This window comes from Acinonyx jubatus, chromosome A1, assembly GCF_027475565.1.
Source record: "Acinonyx jubatus isolate Ajub_Pintada_27869175 chromosome A1, VMU_Ajub_asm_v1.0, whole genome shotgun sequence".
NCBI classification, from domain to species: domain Eukaryota; kingdom Metazoa; phylum Chordata; class Mammalia; order Carnivora; family Felidae; genus Acinonyx; species Acinonyx jubatus.
This window is the reverse complement of record NC_069380.1, coordinates 45,496,594-45,511,719: the sequence shown is the minus strand read 5'-3', so window position 1 is coordinate 45,511,719 and position 15,126 is coordinate 45,496,594. Positions and strand designations below refer to the sequence as shown.

At 32.9% G+C, this 15,126-nt stretch overlaps 1 protein-coding gene across 1 annotated transcript in view; it reads left to right on the top strand.

Annotated features, from left to right (window-relative positions):
• The window catches only part of DACH1 (dachshund family transcription factor 1), a 431,702-nt gene that overhangs the window by 390,302 nt on the left and 26,274 nt on the right, over positions 1-15,126 (top strand). Inside the window, exons 8-10 of the mRNA XM_027064982.2 lie at positions 1,777-1,924; positions 5,015-5,158; positions 5,668-5,736. Coding sequence (XP_026920783.1) covers positions 1,777-1,924; positions 5,015-5,158; positions 5,668-5,736 — 361 coding nt within the window. The remainder of the gene's footprint in view (positions 1-1,776; positions 1,925-5,014; positions 5,159-5,667; positions 5,737-15,126) is intronic.

Below are 15,126 nucleotides of genomic sequence, written 5' to 3'. Positions count from 1 at the left end.
GAAAATTAGAATTTGGTATCTTAGAATTAAAATACAGCTAAACTAAAGTTTTAATTGGGGTGATCTAAAAGGGCACTTGATGTAATGATCTCTTTCATTTGTTACTAATTGTTTGTTCCTGATGAAGAAGAAACATACACAGGAATGTTGCTGAATTGAGTTAAGATGGCAGTTTCCTTAGCAGCTATGTTTTATTGTTAAAAACAAAAGAGTAGGGTGGGGCAAACAGCCATGTAGAAACCCTCCAGCTTGTTTCATGTCACAAGAATTATACCAGGAAATTCAGGATCAGGTATAACAGACATGAAATAATTTATATGTGCTTGAAATGAGAATGAAATGGCTTATGATAATGCTATGTTGGTGAGCTGATCTGAAGGTTGATGAGCTAATCTATTGGGCTAACAAGTCAAACCAGAGTTGAAATTCCAGATTCAGACAGCTTATGTTGTCTCTTGCAAGAGGGGGTCATATCCTAGATCAGATGTACAAAATAGAATCAACTTCTATTTCATTTATAATTTCAGTTGAAAATTTTAGTCGCTGGTGTTCACAGCCCAAGACAAAAATATCTTCTACTTCAAAAAGGCATTTTTTTATTGCCTAGGTGAGAAGCATAGAAATTTTAGCTCTAATGTTTACTAATAATTTTCTAAAGGATATTGGGAGAGAACACATGCAGAATACTTTTTAATATGTTTTCATAATCTCATTTTCAAGAATCTCAGAATATGACTAAATTTTTAATTATCAAAGAGTAAATCAACTTATATATCTCTTATGTATATGCGTATATGTATATATGAGATTCCATTTTCAGTTGTATAAATACTTTACCATATACTCTTGAGTTATACTGTCAAATAGTCCCCTAAAAGTTATTCTCAATTTATTATAACCATTTTAAATGACTTTTTAAAAACAATGCACTATTAAACACTGGGTTTTGGATCCCTTGCATGTATTTTATGTCAAGAAAAATATACTAGTATTATAATTTCTATTCATCAAATTTTTGGAATCTCCTATATAGTAGGCACTCTCTGGGCCCTAGGAACATAGTACTAAGTGAAAGAAAATGTCCCTGCTTCAGAGAGTTTACATTTTAGTGGAAGAGACACGGCATAAAGCAGTAAACAAATACATACATGACAATATTACATAATAATAAATGATATGAAGAGTTCTAAGGAGAGAATAACGAGATGGGTTGGAAGGCCAATCCAGATAGGGTGATGAGGAAAGGCCTTTCTTGACTGGCAACTACAAAGGGGTGAGATGAAGTGAGGGCATAAGCCACGCAAAAAGTGGGAGGAAAAGCATTCAGGAAGAGAACAGATAGAGCAAATCCCTGGTGCAGAAACCAAAGGTAAGCATTGTGTCCAGTATAATCTCAATAGGGAATGGTGGAGAAGGAGCTCCAAGAGATAGGTGGGCACTGCTAGGATCACTTGGGACTGTGTAAACCACGTTGGATCATCATTTCTCAGTTCTTATTTTTTAGCATGCTTAAATGCCCGCATTTAGCTTTAGATCTGGATATTCTAATTAGAAGCAATTGAACCTGCATGGCAAAAACATTTGTCTTCCTAATACAATTTAATTAGTTTTAGAAGTTTTGTGCTTTAGTTACAGTACTTGTCCTAGAGAATGCAGAGTGAATGTACAAGAATGAAAGAATTTGATAAGCTGGTTCTTTTTTAAAGATGCTTTTAGTAATGAATGAAATGTGCTATGCACCAAAATATTACAATTCTGAATGCCTTCTTTGTACAGGGGCTCTTGAAAGTTGCCATAGATAATGCCAGAGCTCAAGAAAAACAAGTCCAACTGGAAAAAACGGAGCTGAAGATGGATTTTTTAAGGGAAAGAGAATTAAGGGAAACACTTGAGAAGCAGTTGGCTATGGAACAAAAGAATAGAGGTATTTTTAAACTTCCAAATAAGTCTAATACCTTATATACATACAATATTTAACAGAACAAACTTATGTTTGGTAATTTACTGTGAGATGACATAGCTTTTTTGTTAATTTACTATCACTGAAGTTCACAGCAGGATTTGAATCCTGGGCTCATTGTATTTTTTTTCTTCCCCAGAGTACACGGTTTCTCTTCTGTTCATACCTCAGGGAATTGAAATATATTTTATCATTAATCACATAATTTTTATTGCTCATAGAGCTTAACAAGTAAGATAAGAATGAGCTCTGATGACAGCCATGAAGAAAAATTTTGTATTTATTTACCATTGCCGTTTGAAAACTTAAGAGTTAAGTCACAAAGCTAAAATAGGAAATACTATTCAAGTGAAGAAGATTTAGTAAGATATTTATCAACTGAAATTGAAGACTGATGAATATCTGAACAAATGACCAAAGTTGAGTGTTTGTATAATTTTCTCTCTAAATGGCTCGTTTTCATCCAACAAGGTCACGTACACATTAATGTATAAACCAATATGAATTTTTATTGGGTAAAAATAATAATATCAGTTTATGAATTCCTTCTTCTAACACACTTTACAGCACATGTACAGATAATTTTGAAGGTCATTCATATGTGGGTGTTTATATTATTTGTGAGATTAAGAATATTTTTTTTATAACCAACTTTCCCTTTGCCTCAACTATAACATTATCTTAACTACGCCAGAGGGAGAGCAACTTTTCTCTCAGTTAATAAGTATCCAATATAAATATTCCATGTATTCTCCTTCTATATGTTTGACACCATTATTTGAAAATCATTGTTTCTGTTTTGTCTTTCAAACCAGCAGGACTTAGTAGGTTGTTTTCATTTGTTACTATGAAGCAATATCTAGTGGGTTCCTGGGATGAGGCTGATTTGGGAAGCCATCACTGCACATGTACAGCACATTTCTAGATAATGTGGTTTCATATAGATTTAGGTACTAAAGTAATCAGGACATGATAAACATTGATAATGGGATGTGTTCTATGTGAATAATGAAGATTGGTCAAAGAGTTAATCTTCCATGAGATAGCCATGTCTTGATTTTGTTTTCACCTGGAGAATTTTTTTTCTTTTTTTCTTTTTTCTCCTCCTCCTCCTCCTCCTCCTCCTCCTCCTCCTCCTTCTTCTTCTTCTTCTTCTTCTTCTTCTTCTTCTTCTTCTTTTTGACAAGACTTAAAGGTAGATCCTTGAATTCCTAAAGTAATCTTTTGGTTACTTGAGAGAACTTCAGAATTTTATTGGTTCAAATCTGTTGGAGGCTTTATCTTGATTTTTTTCTTTAACCACTAGAGGGCAAAACATTTCACAGATCACCTCATGAACCTCCCATTTAATTAATTGTGAACAATAAATTAAAGGTAATATCTATCAATATTTATCTATTGTAAATGTATCTGTTGAAGCAGTGTACTACGCTGAAGAGAGAACATGGCAATATCGTTTGGTTCAATCACAGAGGAGAAAACAGTAAGCAGTCAATGGCAAGGCACTGGGTATTGAGCTTTTAGTGCCATGGAAATATACAATCTAAATAAATAATTCAGAAATTACTGTTTCTTTTAAAAAAAAAACCAGTCATCTTCGGAAAGGGACATAGTAGGCAAATGATTTTGTTAATATGGTTTTCACACTATTTTTTAAATTATTTTTTTAATGTTTATTTATTTTTGAGACAGAGACAGAGACAGAGTGCTAGCAGGGGAGTGTCAGACAGAGAGAGACACACACACACACAGAATCCGAAGCAGGCTCCAAGCTGTCAGTACAGAGCCCGAAGTGGGGCTCGAACTCACAAACCATGAGGTCATGACGTGAGCCGAAGTCAGACACAACCGACTGTGCCACCCAGGCACCCCACTTTCACACTAAATACTGTATTAAATAATAATGTTATTCTTTAATCTGCAGTAAGAAATCAAAAAGCAAACTTGGAATGACTACTCCTTATGATTAATTCTACCAGAAGGATTTTCTCATACTGATTCTGTCATATTCATATCCACAATGTTTATCAACCAGCAAAAAAAAAATATATATATACATATATATGTATATATATTCTAAAGAAAAACATTTGCATGCCCCCCCATATGCTGACTGCCTGCCTTATGTAAATTGTAAAAACTGAAACAATTATCATACTGAAAGTATAGTTAACATACACTTTATGAACATCGTTTATCTGTTACCATTTATTGATTACATATTATATACAAATATTTAAATTGTCCAGTAGGAGAAGATGTATCATAATTAACTTTTTGTATCGTAATCTCCTTTTTTATATAAATACTACATTATTGTCAGCAGTAGCACATTATTATTATTATAGTGAGGTTTTATTCTCCACCAGATTTCGGCAGAATAAAATATAATTTGCTTAAAATATGTTATAGTGCATATAAATTTGCTTTAAAGAAATTATTGATATCTCTGAGCAAATTATAATAGCTTCATCTCCCCAAAAGACTGCTTATATGTTAATAATTAAGAGTATTTAGCTCATTATATGCAATAATATTTATTGCATTTTTTTAAATTTGAAGGAAAAATTCTTAACTGTTTTGCAAACAACTATAGGGGAAATGCTCCATTTGCTGTCCAAAAAATGGTGCTTCATAAAGGAGGCATGCTTATAAAGGTTGGCATTATTCTAACTACTCTGATTATTCTGATTCAAGGGCAGAGACTAATCCACAGAATTTAATCAGGCTTCCTTTATCAGTGTATATAAATAATTACTAACATTAATTTCTCCTTAAATCTGTCCCAACTGATGACAATAAAGGTATCTTCATAATATAATAGTACAAAGCTACATAAAAATTGGCCTCCTTGGATATTCACTGGGATTTAGTTTAGAACAAGGTGGAATTTTTTGAACTTTCTCTGCATAAGTAGACTCAGCACAGCAGGGGGGAAAATATGTGTGTGTGTGTGTGTGTGTGTGTGTGTATACATAGATGAAAAACATAGATCATTTGTAAGTTTGAACATTGCAAAAAATTTTTTTAAATATAATATACACTCTTTTCTAGCCATAGTTCAAAAGAGGCTAAAGAAGGAGAAGAAGGCAAAGAGAAAATTACAGGAAGCACTTGAATTTGAGACCAAACGGCGTGAGCAAGCAGAACAAACACTAAAGCAGGCAGCTTCTACAGACAGTCTCAGGGTCTTAAATGGTAAGAGGGTGCATCTTTATGCATGGCTAACTAACTTTAATTTTTAGTGCTCAAAAGACAAGTTAAACCTGTGTTTGTGGTTTCATATTTTTCTATGTCTAGTGCTTCCATAAACTGTGCTTGTAGCTGAGAGCCTGGTGGGAAGTAGTCACATGTGTTGGAGAAATGCTTTATTTCATAGGTGCCTTCACTGTCTTGTTACTTAACTTCAGTATCTGGGACCTGACCTTGCTTTTCTGTTTAACCAAACCTGTCTCTACTGAAATAGGCTAAAATATTAATCTGAGCACTTCCCACTCCCTATCCCCTGTTATGAACAATTTTGCGGTACTTATTTATCTATTCAAATATTTCGATGATTCTTATGGTTATGGTCTTTGTTCAACCGTTACAAGATGACACAGATTTATGTAATTTTAATTCAGCACCAAAGTAACAGGTTGCTCTTTTTTTAAAGGACAATAGAATCAAATGAAATATGTGTCACTCTTACCTTTCTGTGCTTTTAGACTCTCTGACCCCAGAGATAGAGGCTGACCGCAGTGGCAGCAGAACAGATGCTGAGAGGACAATACAAGGTAGGAATTTGCAAAAGGCTATAAATCTAGATCTTGCTATATGAGTTTTTCCTCAGCTTTAGCCTGCTATTCAAGCATGTAGCCTACCATCTGGGCCACATCAAAACAAGTTCAAACAAGGTCAAGTTCATCTTGCTTGTTTATATGAGTGAATTCATTTTGTGCTGATAGATTTTCTTTAAATTAACAGGTCATTTCTGTTTATACAATGCAATTAAAAAGGAATAATTAATTTTAAACAATGTATGATTTAATCTTGGACATAGTAAATGTGTTTTATTGAATGCTTGAAGCCAATCTCATGCAGGAAAGGCTTATAAGTTCTATACTCTGTGAATAAAAGCATGGGTTAATCAAATAGGTAGTTCTTAAATTTGAAAATTTCTCCTTCTCTTTTTTGTGACAGATACAGCAAGGTACATGCAAAATAGACTGGTTGAATGTTAACAATAAATAAGATTGTTTAGTCCTCTGTGGATTTCCTGAATGTTCTGTATGCCATTATATACATTTTAATAACACAAATATGCTGAGCAAAATCATATATAGAATACTAAAGGGAGTTGTATTAAACACTCAGAAGAGCTAAATATGTATATTGCCGAGACCACACTATTAGGAAAGAACAAAATCTGAAGGTAACATTTATAGTCTAACATCTATTCTAGGCAATAAACTCAGTCTAACAACATGAATACTAAACAGTAAAAAGAATATTTGTTTTCTATTTTAAATGAAGATGGTTCTTCAAAGGGAAGCCTAAAATGATTAACTGCTATAATCCTCCCAATTGCTTTTATTTTGCATTTTAAGCTCAATCATTTTGGGGATATTGTGTGACATTAATTGTGCTACTTAATCAGCTACAAATGTGCCATTTTTGGTTTAGAGTAAAGGAAATATACTTTTGTAAAGTATCAGATATGCAGTAAGTAAAAATCAGAAAATTGAAGAAGCATTCCTGAAGAATATTTTGGCCTATGTTTGTTTTACCAAAAACCATGATAATTATTGTTTTAAATCCTGAGGATCGAACCATATGTTATTGCAAGATATCTCCTTGTATATATAAGATTAATGCAATTGTACATTTAAGAAAGTCTTATTTTTTAGAGCATTATGGATATCAGCAAAATTATGTGCGTGTATATGCATATAATCTTATTAAAATCATAAGATTTCTGTTGCAGCTCTCTTAAAAATTGCATACACATATTAACCAATGAGTAATATCAAAGCCAGTCCTCTTTATTAGGAATGATAACTTCAATAAGGTCAATGTAAATATCAGCCCTAATTTGTGTGTTCACAGACCACTCATGTCCTAATTTAGCTAATGGACAAAGTGGTCTGAGAAAGCGAGTCTCCAGGTAGATGTGATATATAAATTATCTGGTATCTAAAGAATCCTCAAAGTTGTCAAACTCAATCCAAGAAAAATGATAGAATATATTTCTGCACATTAATGGAAGATATATTGTCAATGTTAAGAAGCAATTAGGCAGTGATTAAACATTTTGCGTGGTTGACATAATGTTTATTCCAGGAATTTTCTACAAGTAATATTTTGGTCATCAATTAGGCTATAATTCTATTAATTTGAATTTGTAAAATTCACATATATTCAAATATACACTTTAACATGGGTAAAGTCTTGCTGTATAAGGTTGAAGTATTGACTACTTTCAATTTCTATTGTGATTTGCTTATTCTAAGTAAATTTTAAATTATAAGTTGCCTTCTTTTTGCTATCCAGAATGCTCTCAGTTGAGTAACAAAGAAAACCTGCTCAAACAACTTTATAATTAAGGCAATAAAACACTTGAAGGACAATTATACATAGTAATATAAAGCCAAATATAAATGATTATGGAGTTATTTAATGCTTTGCTTTAGTTGTAATATAAAATCTTAATCATCTCATTCATTCATTCAGCTGGTCAATAAAAATATGTGTTCCTGAATTCTAATGTGAATAATCAATAATACTCTACTTTTATCATACTTATCCTTAGATTTAATAGTTTTATTATACTGTTCAAAAGCACAATTCATTTTCAACAAAACACCTGATATTCATGGTTTTAATTAGATAATATGATTTTTTTCTCAAATGTAATAAAAATTATAGATGAATCTGTATTTTTATATTTTAATTGCTAAAAAGGTATTTCAACAGCAGTTGTACCACCCAAGATATTTAAAATACCAGGCAGAGCAAAGAGATCATCTTTTGCTACTCTAATCCCGCTAAATAAGCTCATTTAGCCCCCTGAAGCTTTTTTAAAAAACAAAAACAAACAAAAAAAACACCTTAGACTAGATTAATATGGTAGGAACACAGAACAAAATGAACTGTGAACAGAAGAAATCAAATATAAAAAAAATTGAGTTAAATTCTGAGTCTAAGCACAACGACAGGAAATGCAAAGAAAGAATTGGAACCCATTGCTAGTTTGTGAAATGGTCTGTGTCATGCATTTGGGGGGCCGTGAGCACTTGGTGCTTCACAATATAAGAATGACACGAACTTAGTCTCTTACTTCATTTGCCTTTCTCTTTCTTGGTGTCCCCAAGCCCAGGTGTTATAATACTCTTTGTATTCTTTCTTGCTCCTGGTTCAACCATAAGTGAAATTATTCTCTGTTCCAAAATAAACTCAACTTAATTAGGAAAGACAGAGGAAACCCACATTTCTCTATGCTTCTCATGTATTTATTTTTAACATTCTGGCAATAAAGAAATGCCATGCTTGGCCCAAGAGTTAGTCACCTAGCAGTTGGGCACTTAAATACTGCTCAAGTGCCAGGTAATTACCTCCAAATAAGCACCTCGGATTAGACTAAATCTTGCCTCATTGGCATTTAGTACCACCATTTCTGTAGAACTATAAATGAGAGGGGAGGAGGAAACCAGAAAGATGTTTGGAAGATATTCCTGAGCAAAGAGACCCTAAGTAATTTACTTACTTGTGATATGTAAAGTAAATCATCTCATGCTACACAGGGATAAATTCTTCATTGCTGGTGTTTTTCGTAAGCAACTCAAAATTCATGAGTTTAGTGGAGATATTATGGATAGAGAATGAACATCAAAAATTTAAAAAACAACTTGTTTCAGGAGCTGAATTATATGGTGATTAACTCTCATGCCTTGAGTCTTACAGATTTATATGTCATGATTTGTGTTGGAAAATTTTATCTTACTTTAAAGCTTTTTGTAAGATATTTTGAATCTACAGAGTAGACAAAGTTCATATAAATACTCACTGAACACTTTTTTGGACTAGTTAATAAATATCCACCAAAACCCTTTCTGCCCCTACCCATCCCCACACTGTGTGCAGCCAAATCTATAATATGATGGCTTTCTCCAGCTAAATTCTTTTTAATCTCTCTTTATAGGCAATGGCACCCACTTAAATGGTTTAACATATGTGTTTTGACAATTGATAAAATATATCTCTCCAGCCCATTCAGACACCTCTTAAGTGCTCCAGGTAATATCCAACTTTTATTTGCCCCAAGTTCTGACAGAGGCCTCAAGGTCCAGTGCACAAAACCTGAAGGATTGTGACCCCTTGCAAACCTGTCTCCGTCCAGTGTTCCTTCCCTAGGGAACCCAAGCCCTCACCTGTCCGATGCAGAATCCTCCTTAGTTTATAGTAAGGGAAGAGCAGAGCACACATTTCCCTCCCTCACCCACCAAACTGGATATAACTCTTTCCCCTCGTCCTCAAATCCTCCCATGTTTTATCGATTTCCTGAAAGTCCCAAATCTTTCTTCACCTATCAGGGACATGTTTCCTTCCTCTTTGCGTTTACTTACCTATCCTTGAAGTCTCATTATAGAAGTGGCAGCTTCCAGGAATCCTGCCCAGACTCTACCACCGCCCCTGCAGCACCTCCCTGGCCCCGGCGTCTAATTTCTCTTCTTTGAGATTCTTATCCTACTTTTCTCTTCTCCACAATAACCTGCTGTGCATTTGTAGTTCTTCTTTCAAGGTCTTCTTCCTCTCTGGAAGGTAGCTGAACAGAATGTGAACAATGCCTATTTTGGTGACTAATGTGCCCCTAGTGCCTGTATGCTTGACATATATATCTGAGTATATCAGATGTTTGTGCCATGTTCACAGTGTTGAATGTTTGCTATATCGTGAAGGAATGTATCAACCACTGATGACTTAGGACCTGTTTGATTTTGTAGATGCCAAGGGTCCTTATTATTCTGACATGTCTATAATATGTCTATTATGTCTGACATTTTTCAGACATTGGTTGGAGAGACTGATGCGAGGAAATGAAAGGATAGTATAATTCAAACTAGGAAAGTCAATTACAGATTCTGGCAGAATTAATTTTCATACCTGATAGCTGAGTTAACAAGATGTGTTTATGCTTCTTGTATGTATGTATGTATGTTTATGCTTCTTGTATGTGTAATGTTACTTTCTTATTTGCACACTTGACTGAAGATTTGGATTCTGTGAAGATTCACTTACACTCATTTTTTTCCATTTTAAATTTATATTTAATTTAACATGCTATAGTCACATTTTTAAAATAATACTTTTATCTTTTGTTTAATATACATTAACCTTATGCTTCTTACAATTTTACATGATTAAATCTTCTCTATAAATTATTTAGGTTATCAATATATAGACACCAACTATAACATTCTAGAATCACGGATTAGTGCTGTTTTACCTGTGTCTTTTATACATTCCCAGAGTCTGAAAGGTTCACTTTCCAAATAGCTTTGGCTTCTTTTATTTAAGAAAACCTGTCTTTGTAAACCAAAAATGAATTGGTAAAATCAATGGAAATGTGGACCTTCGTTCCTCTGATGTCTTAGAATATATGCTTGCAAAATCTTGACTTCACTTGAAAGTACATCTCTTTTATTTACATCCAATGGCCATAATCAGAACTGTTTGGCTTTTTATTCTTTTTTTTTTTTTTGACTGATCTCAGATCATAGCAAACCAAATATTCTTCCAATAAAAGGACATAAAAGACCGGCCTTCACATTAACAATCTTTTTTTTTCCAATTAAAAAAAATATCTCCTTTCTGCTTCCTAGATATTTGAAGATAATTTAAAAATTATTTATTTATTCAACAAATATTTATGGAATAAGGATGATATGCCAAGCACATTTACATGAGCTCTTTGCCTTAGCTGTAGCAACGGACTTTAAAGATCAATTAAATCTCTTCATTTTGCAGACAAGGAGAGTGAGACTTAGGGAGAGCACATACTTGTTACAGGTTATAACATGAGTTAATCAGAGTTGGGAATATAACTCAGTACAGTTGCTTTTCACATCCTGATTGTTTTAGGTTAGGATTGCTAAAATGTGCTTTTGTTGCTCTTTTAAAATATGTGATGATTATTATTATTTGTTTAGCAACTTACAGTTACAAAGCATCATAATGCATATCTTTCTTATGAGTGGAATTTGTATCTTTTATCAAAATTTTTTTAATTGAATCAAATGTTTTAACACTCAATGAATTTCCTAGTAATGCATGTTCTTTCATTTAGACTTAGGGATATTATATAGTAAGTGGAAGTATTTGCTTATTAAAATAATGACGTGGATAGAAGCTGATATTTATTGAGTCTTTCTATATATTCTAATTTAAAGATGAGATAAGTGGGGTGCCTCGGAGGCTCAGTCAGTAAGTGTCCCACTCTTGATTTTGGCTCCAGTCAGGATCTCAGGATTCCTGAGATGGACCCCCATGTAGAGCTCTGTCCCTCTCTCTCTGCCCCTCCCTCACTCACACTGTCCCCCTCTCTCAAAATAAATAAGTAAACATTAGAGGTGAGATAACTAAAGTTCATAGCGGCTAATTAACATTCTCACATTTGCACTATAAATTAGTGAGGTCACAGACATGTGAATCCATGTTTATGACCCCAAAGTCCTTGTTCTGTCCTCCATGTCTTGCTGTCTGAACTCACTTCTCTCTCTTCCAGGATAACACTTGCAGTCCTGTGACCCAATTTGAATAGTTAGCACATTGTCTGCTAATGGCTTAAGAAGTTCAAAATAGTCTACTGACAGCTACTAGAGAATGATACACAATTAGGAAAAAAAAAAGTTTATTTTCCAGCTTTTTAAGTTTTAATCCATCATTATGCCTATACCATGTTTATAGACACTTCCAGACACCCTGGGGAAAACTCACTCTAAGTGAAGAAAGCAAAGAGGCAATATAAGATACTAAGAAATTAATCATATTTAGATAAAAGATTTATCTACATCCCTGCCACATAGCATGCAATGAGCTTAAGATCAATTTAAAATCAGACACAAATCCAATTGTGATTTAATATAAGACATTTGTAGAACCTGTTCATTTCCTTTTGCTGTATGTGTTTGAACAGAGTTACTAAATGGTATTCCAAGACTTTTGCCCTCTAATGGTCCTAACTGAAAGTTACTTAAACTTAGGACTTCTAAAATCTCTTTGGAAGTATTGTTTAAATTTAATTTCATATAATTTTCTTATACACATTTCTATTTTTAATACTTAAAAAAAAGACCCTTAAGTTTAGCTTAGGAGTGCAGGCTTTCTAGGCACCTCTACAGAACTAGCGATTAGGAAATGCTAGGAGTGAGAATGAGATTCAAATCTCTGCCTCACTATTTTGTTTTCTCCTTTAGTAATTGCTTAACCTCAGAGGGATGCTTAGAAGGATTAAATAAAATAATCTATGTAAAGCACTCAGCATATACTGGGCAAGGGTATGCATACAGTTAAGTCTTAACTGTTAACATTAAATTTTATTATTATGATTTAACATATTTATAGTGCCTAGCAACTAGCTGATAAACACTGAAGCTATTATTACTCTGTTATGTAATTTACTTTTCTTTTTTCAGAAAATTGTTCTTTATAATATAATGATTTAGTCCCACAGTAGAGTGTTTGTAGAAATTTATAAGAATATCATTGCTCTTGGAATCTAATTTTTCATATTTAAAGATGTTTTTATTTAACTTAAAAGAGGGCAGAGGAAGGTTTCATAAAAAGAAAGAAGAATGAAGGGAAGGGAAGGAAAAAGGAAAGGAAAAGAAAGGAAAGGGAAGGAAGGAAGGAAGGAAGAAAGGGAGGGAGGGAGGGAGGAAGGAAAAGAAAACAAAAGAATGAAAAGAAAAAGGGGGGAAAAAGAGAAAGTTCATCAAAACTCTGCTGCTCGCATGGCATATTGACTATTGTTGAGGCACTTACAAATAATGTAATCACTATCAGGATTACCTCCATCTATTTTTCTTGATCTTAAAAAATAAATATTAGAATTATATTACTATGAACAAGAGAAAACAATAATAAATTTACTTCTAGTCTCTTGGCACTGGTTTCTGGTGTTTGGCAGCATTTCAATGCAGCTAATCAATTTGAGACAGCATTGATTAAGTTGAACAAAAGTTGATATTGATTGCAGGCTGTAACCAATAAACAGACTATTGTTCCATAGTTATCATAGGTCATTGTTAACTACTCATTTAACTAGACAGAGTTATTGTTATTAAATAGAAAGTGTCAGAGATATTCATGAATTGGGATATTTTATAAAATTTTAGGATAATGTTTTCTTATAATTTCAGTAGAAGCATTTTTATTCTTTTAAGAAGTATAAAAAGTAAATCTTGTTTTTGAACACAGGGGGCTATGTTTAAACACCAAATGCTGAAAGCCTTTTACCGGTTTTTGTTGGTAATGGCTTCTTAAATAATATAAACTAACTATACATGAAATGAGACATAGTGGGCAGTTAAGTATGAAGTTGCTAAAAATAGTAATAAGATATAGTTCATTATAATTATTACCTACATAACAGGATTTTCAACATATTATTTCCATAGACCTAGCTTTCTAAACTCTTCGTTCTTATGGACAAAAGCATGATTCTGATTATTATGTTTGTGTTGAACTGTGTTTGTTTTGTGATTTCAAATCTTACTCCATTGCCCAAATATTATGCAGATTAAATTAAAGCAAAATGATTGGACTTGGTTTGTAATATAGTTGACATAATTTTTCCTGGTAAATGTAGTATAATAGATGGTAGCTTCTATGAGAATTCAGGGGATATAGGGAATATCAGGAATAATTAATTAGAATTGGAGATTTAAAGAGGGTAAAAAAAGAGGACATTTTACAACTAAATTGTAATTAAGTATTGAAACAGACCAATTATTTACAGAAAATATAGTGTTTGGTTAGCCTAGTACAATTGAGTTAAATTGGCTTTTTCATGAATGTGTTTGTGGCTTGCCTTGAATACTGTCTGAAGACCATAATCAAAGAACAGTGATAAATGGAAATTGAGAAAGATATTAGCAGGGAGCCCAAAAGATCAATGCTAGATCCATTTTGATTTAACATCATAATTAGTGATATGGAACAGTGGTTAAACAGAGTATATCAATGAAATTCACAAATGATCCTAATTTAGAAGGCATAACATACATCTGTGTGGACTAAGCGATAGAAAGTACGGAATTTATGAATTTCAGGATGAATGAAATGAGGTTATCTTTGTAAGAAAGAAACTTTAATTTTAAGATCTGTGGGTTTACTATTTTTATTTAATAGTAAAAAGCTCAACAAATGTCGATGATGATGTGTGTCCACTTATAACTTTTCGTAGTTCCGTACCAACAGTGAGTGGCTGTGGGAATGAGAGGAATGTCAGAGGATAGGTAGAAAAATAAGCCTCTGTCTGTTTAATATTGTATATATTTTTATTAATGATACTCTTTATTATTATGAATACTAGACAGTGGAAGAAATTGGGTTTTCATTATGATCAATACATTCCATTAATATCTTATTTTTAGACAGAATATTCTCATCTTCAGATTTAAGAAAAATTTATTTAACATAAGTTCTTTGCTTTCAGTCTTTTTACCTTTATTACCAAAGGAAAGAGTTGATGACCATTATATCCAATTAACTTGCTCATTGACAATTGTTACAAGAGAAAGTGTATATAAAGTCTATTAAAGGTTACCATTTAGAAATAAATGAGGACTAACTCCAGTGGTTCATATTCACATAGCCTGCTTCCTCTCTTTGTATCTACCCTTCCACAGTAAAAGTAGCCCAGTTCTAAAAGAACCTTTAATAAATATTCACAGTAATTTCTTTGAGGTGGAACATAAATAAATTTTTATTTTCTGAAAAATGTTATTTATAATCCAGGAGTTATGAAAGTTATCCGAAAATATTTAAATTACAGAAAAGAACCCTCACTTTAAAGTCTATTCACTGAATTACAGGATTTGTATGCACAAAATAAAAAATTGGTACATAAACACCTGGTGATGGAAAGTATGTCATCGATTTTGATAGCATGTGTATGTTTACAT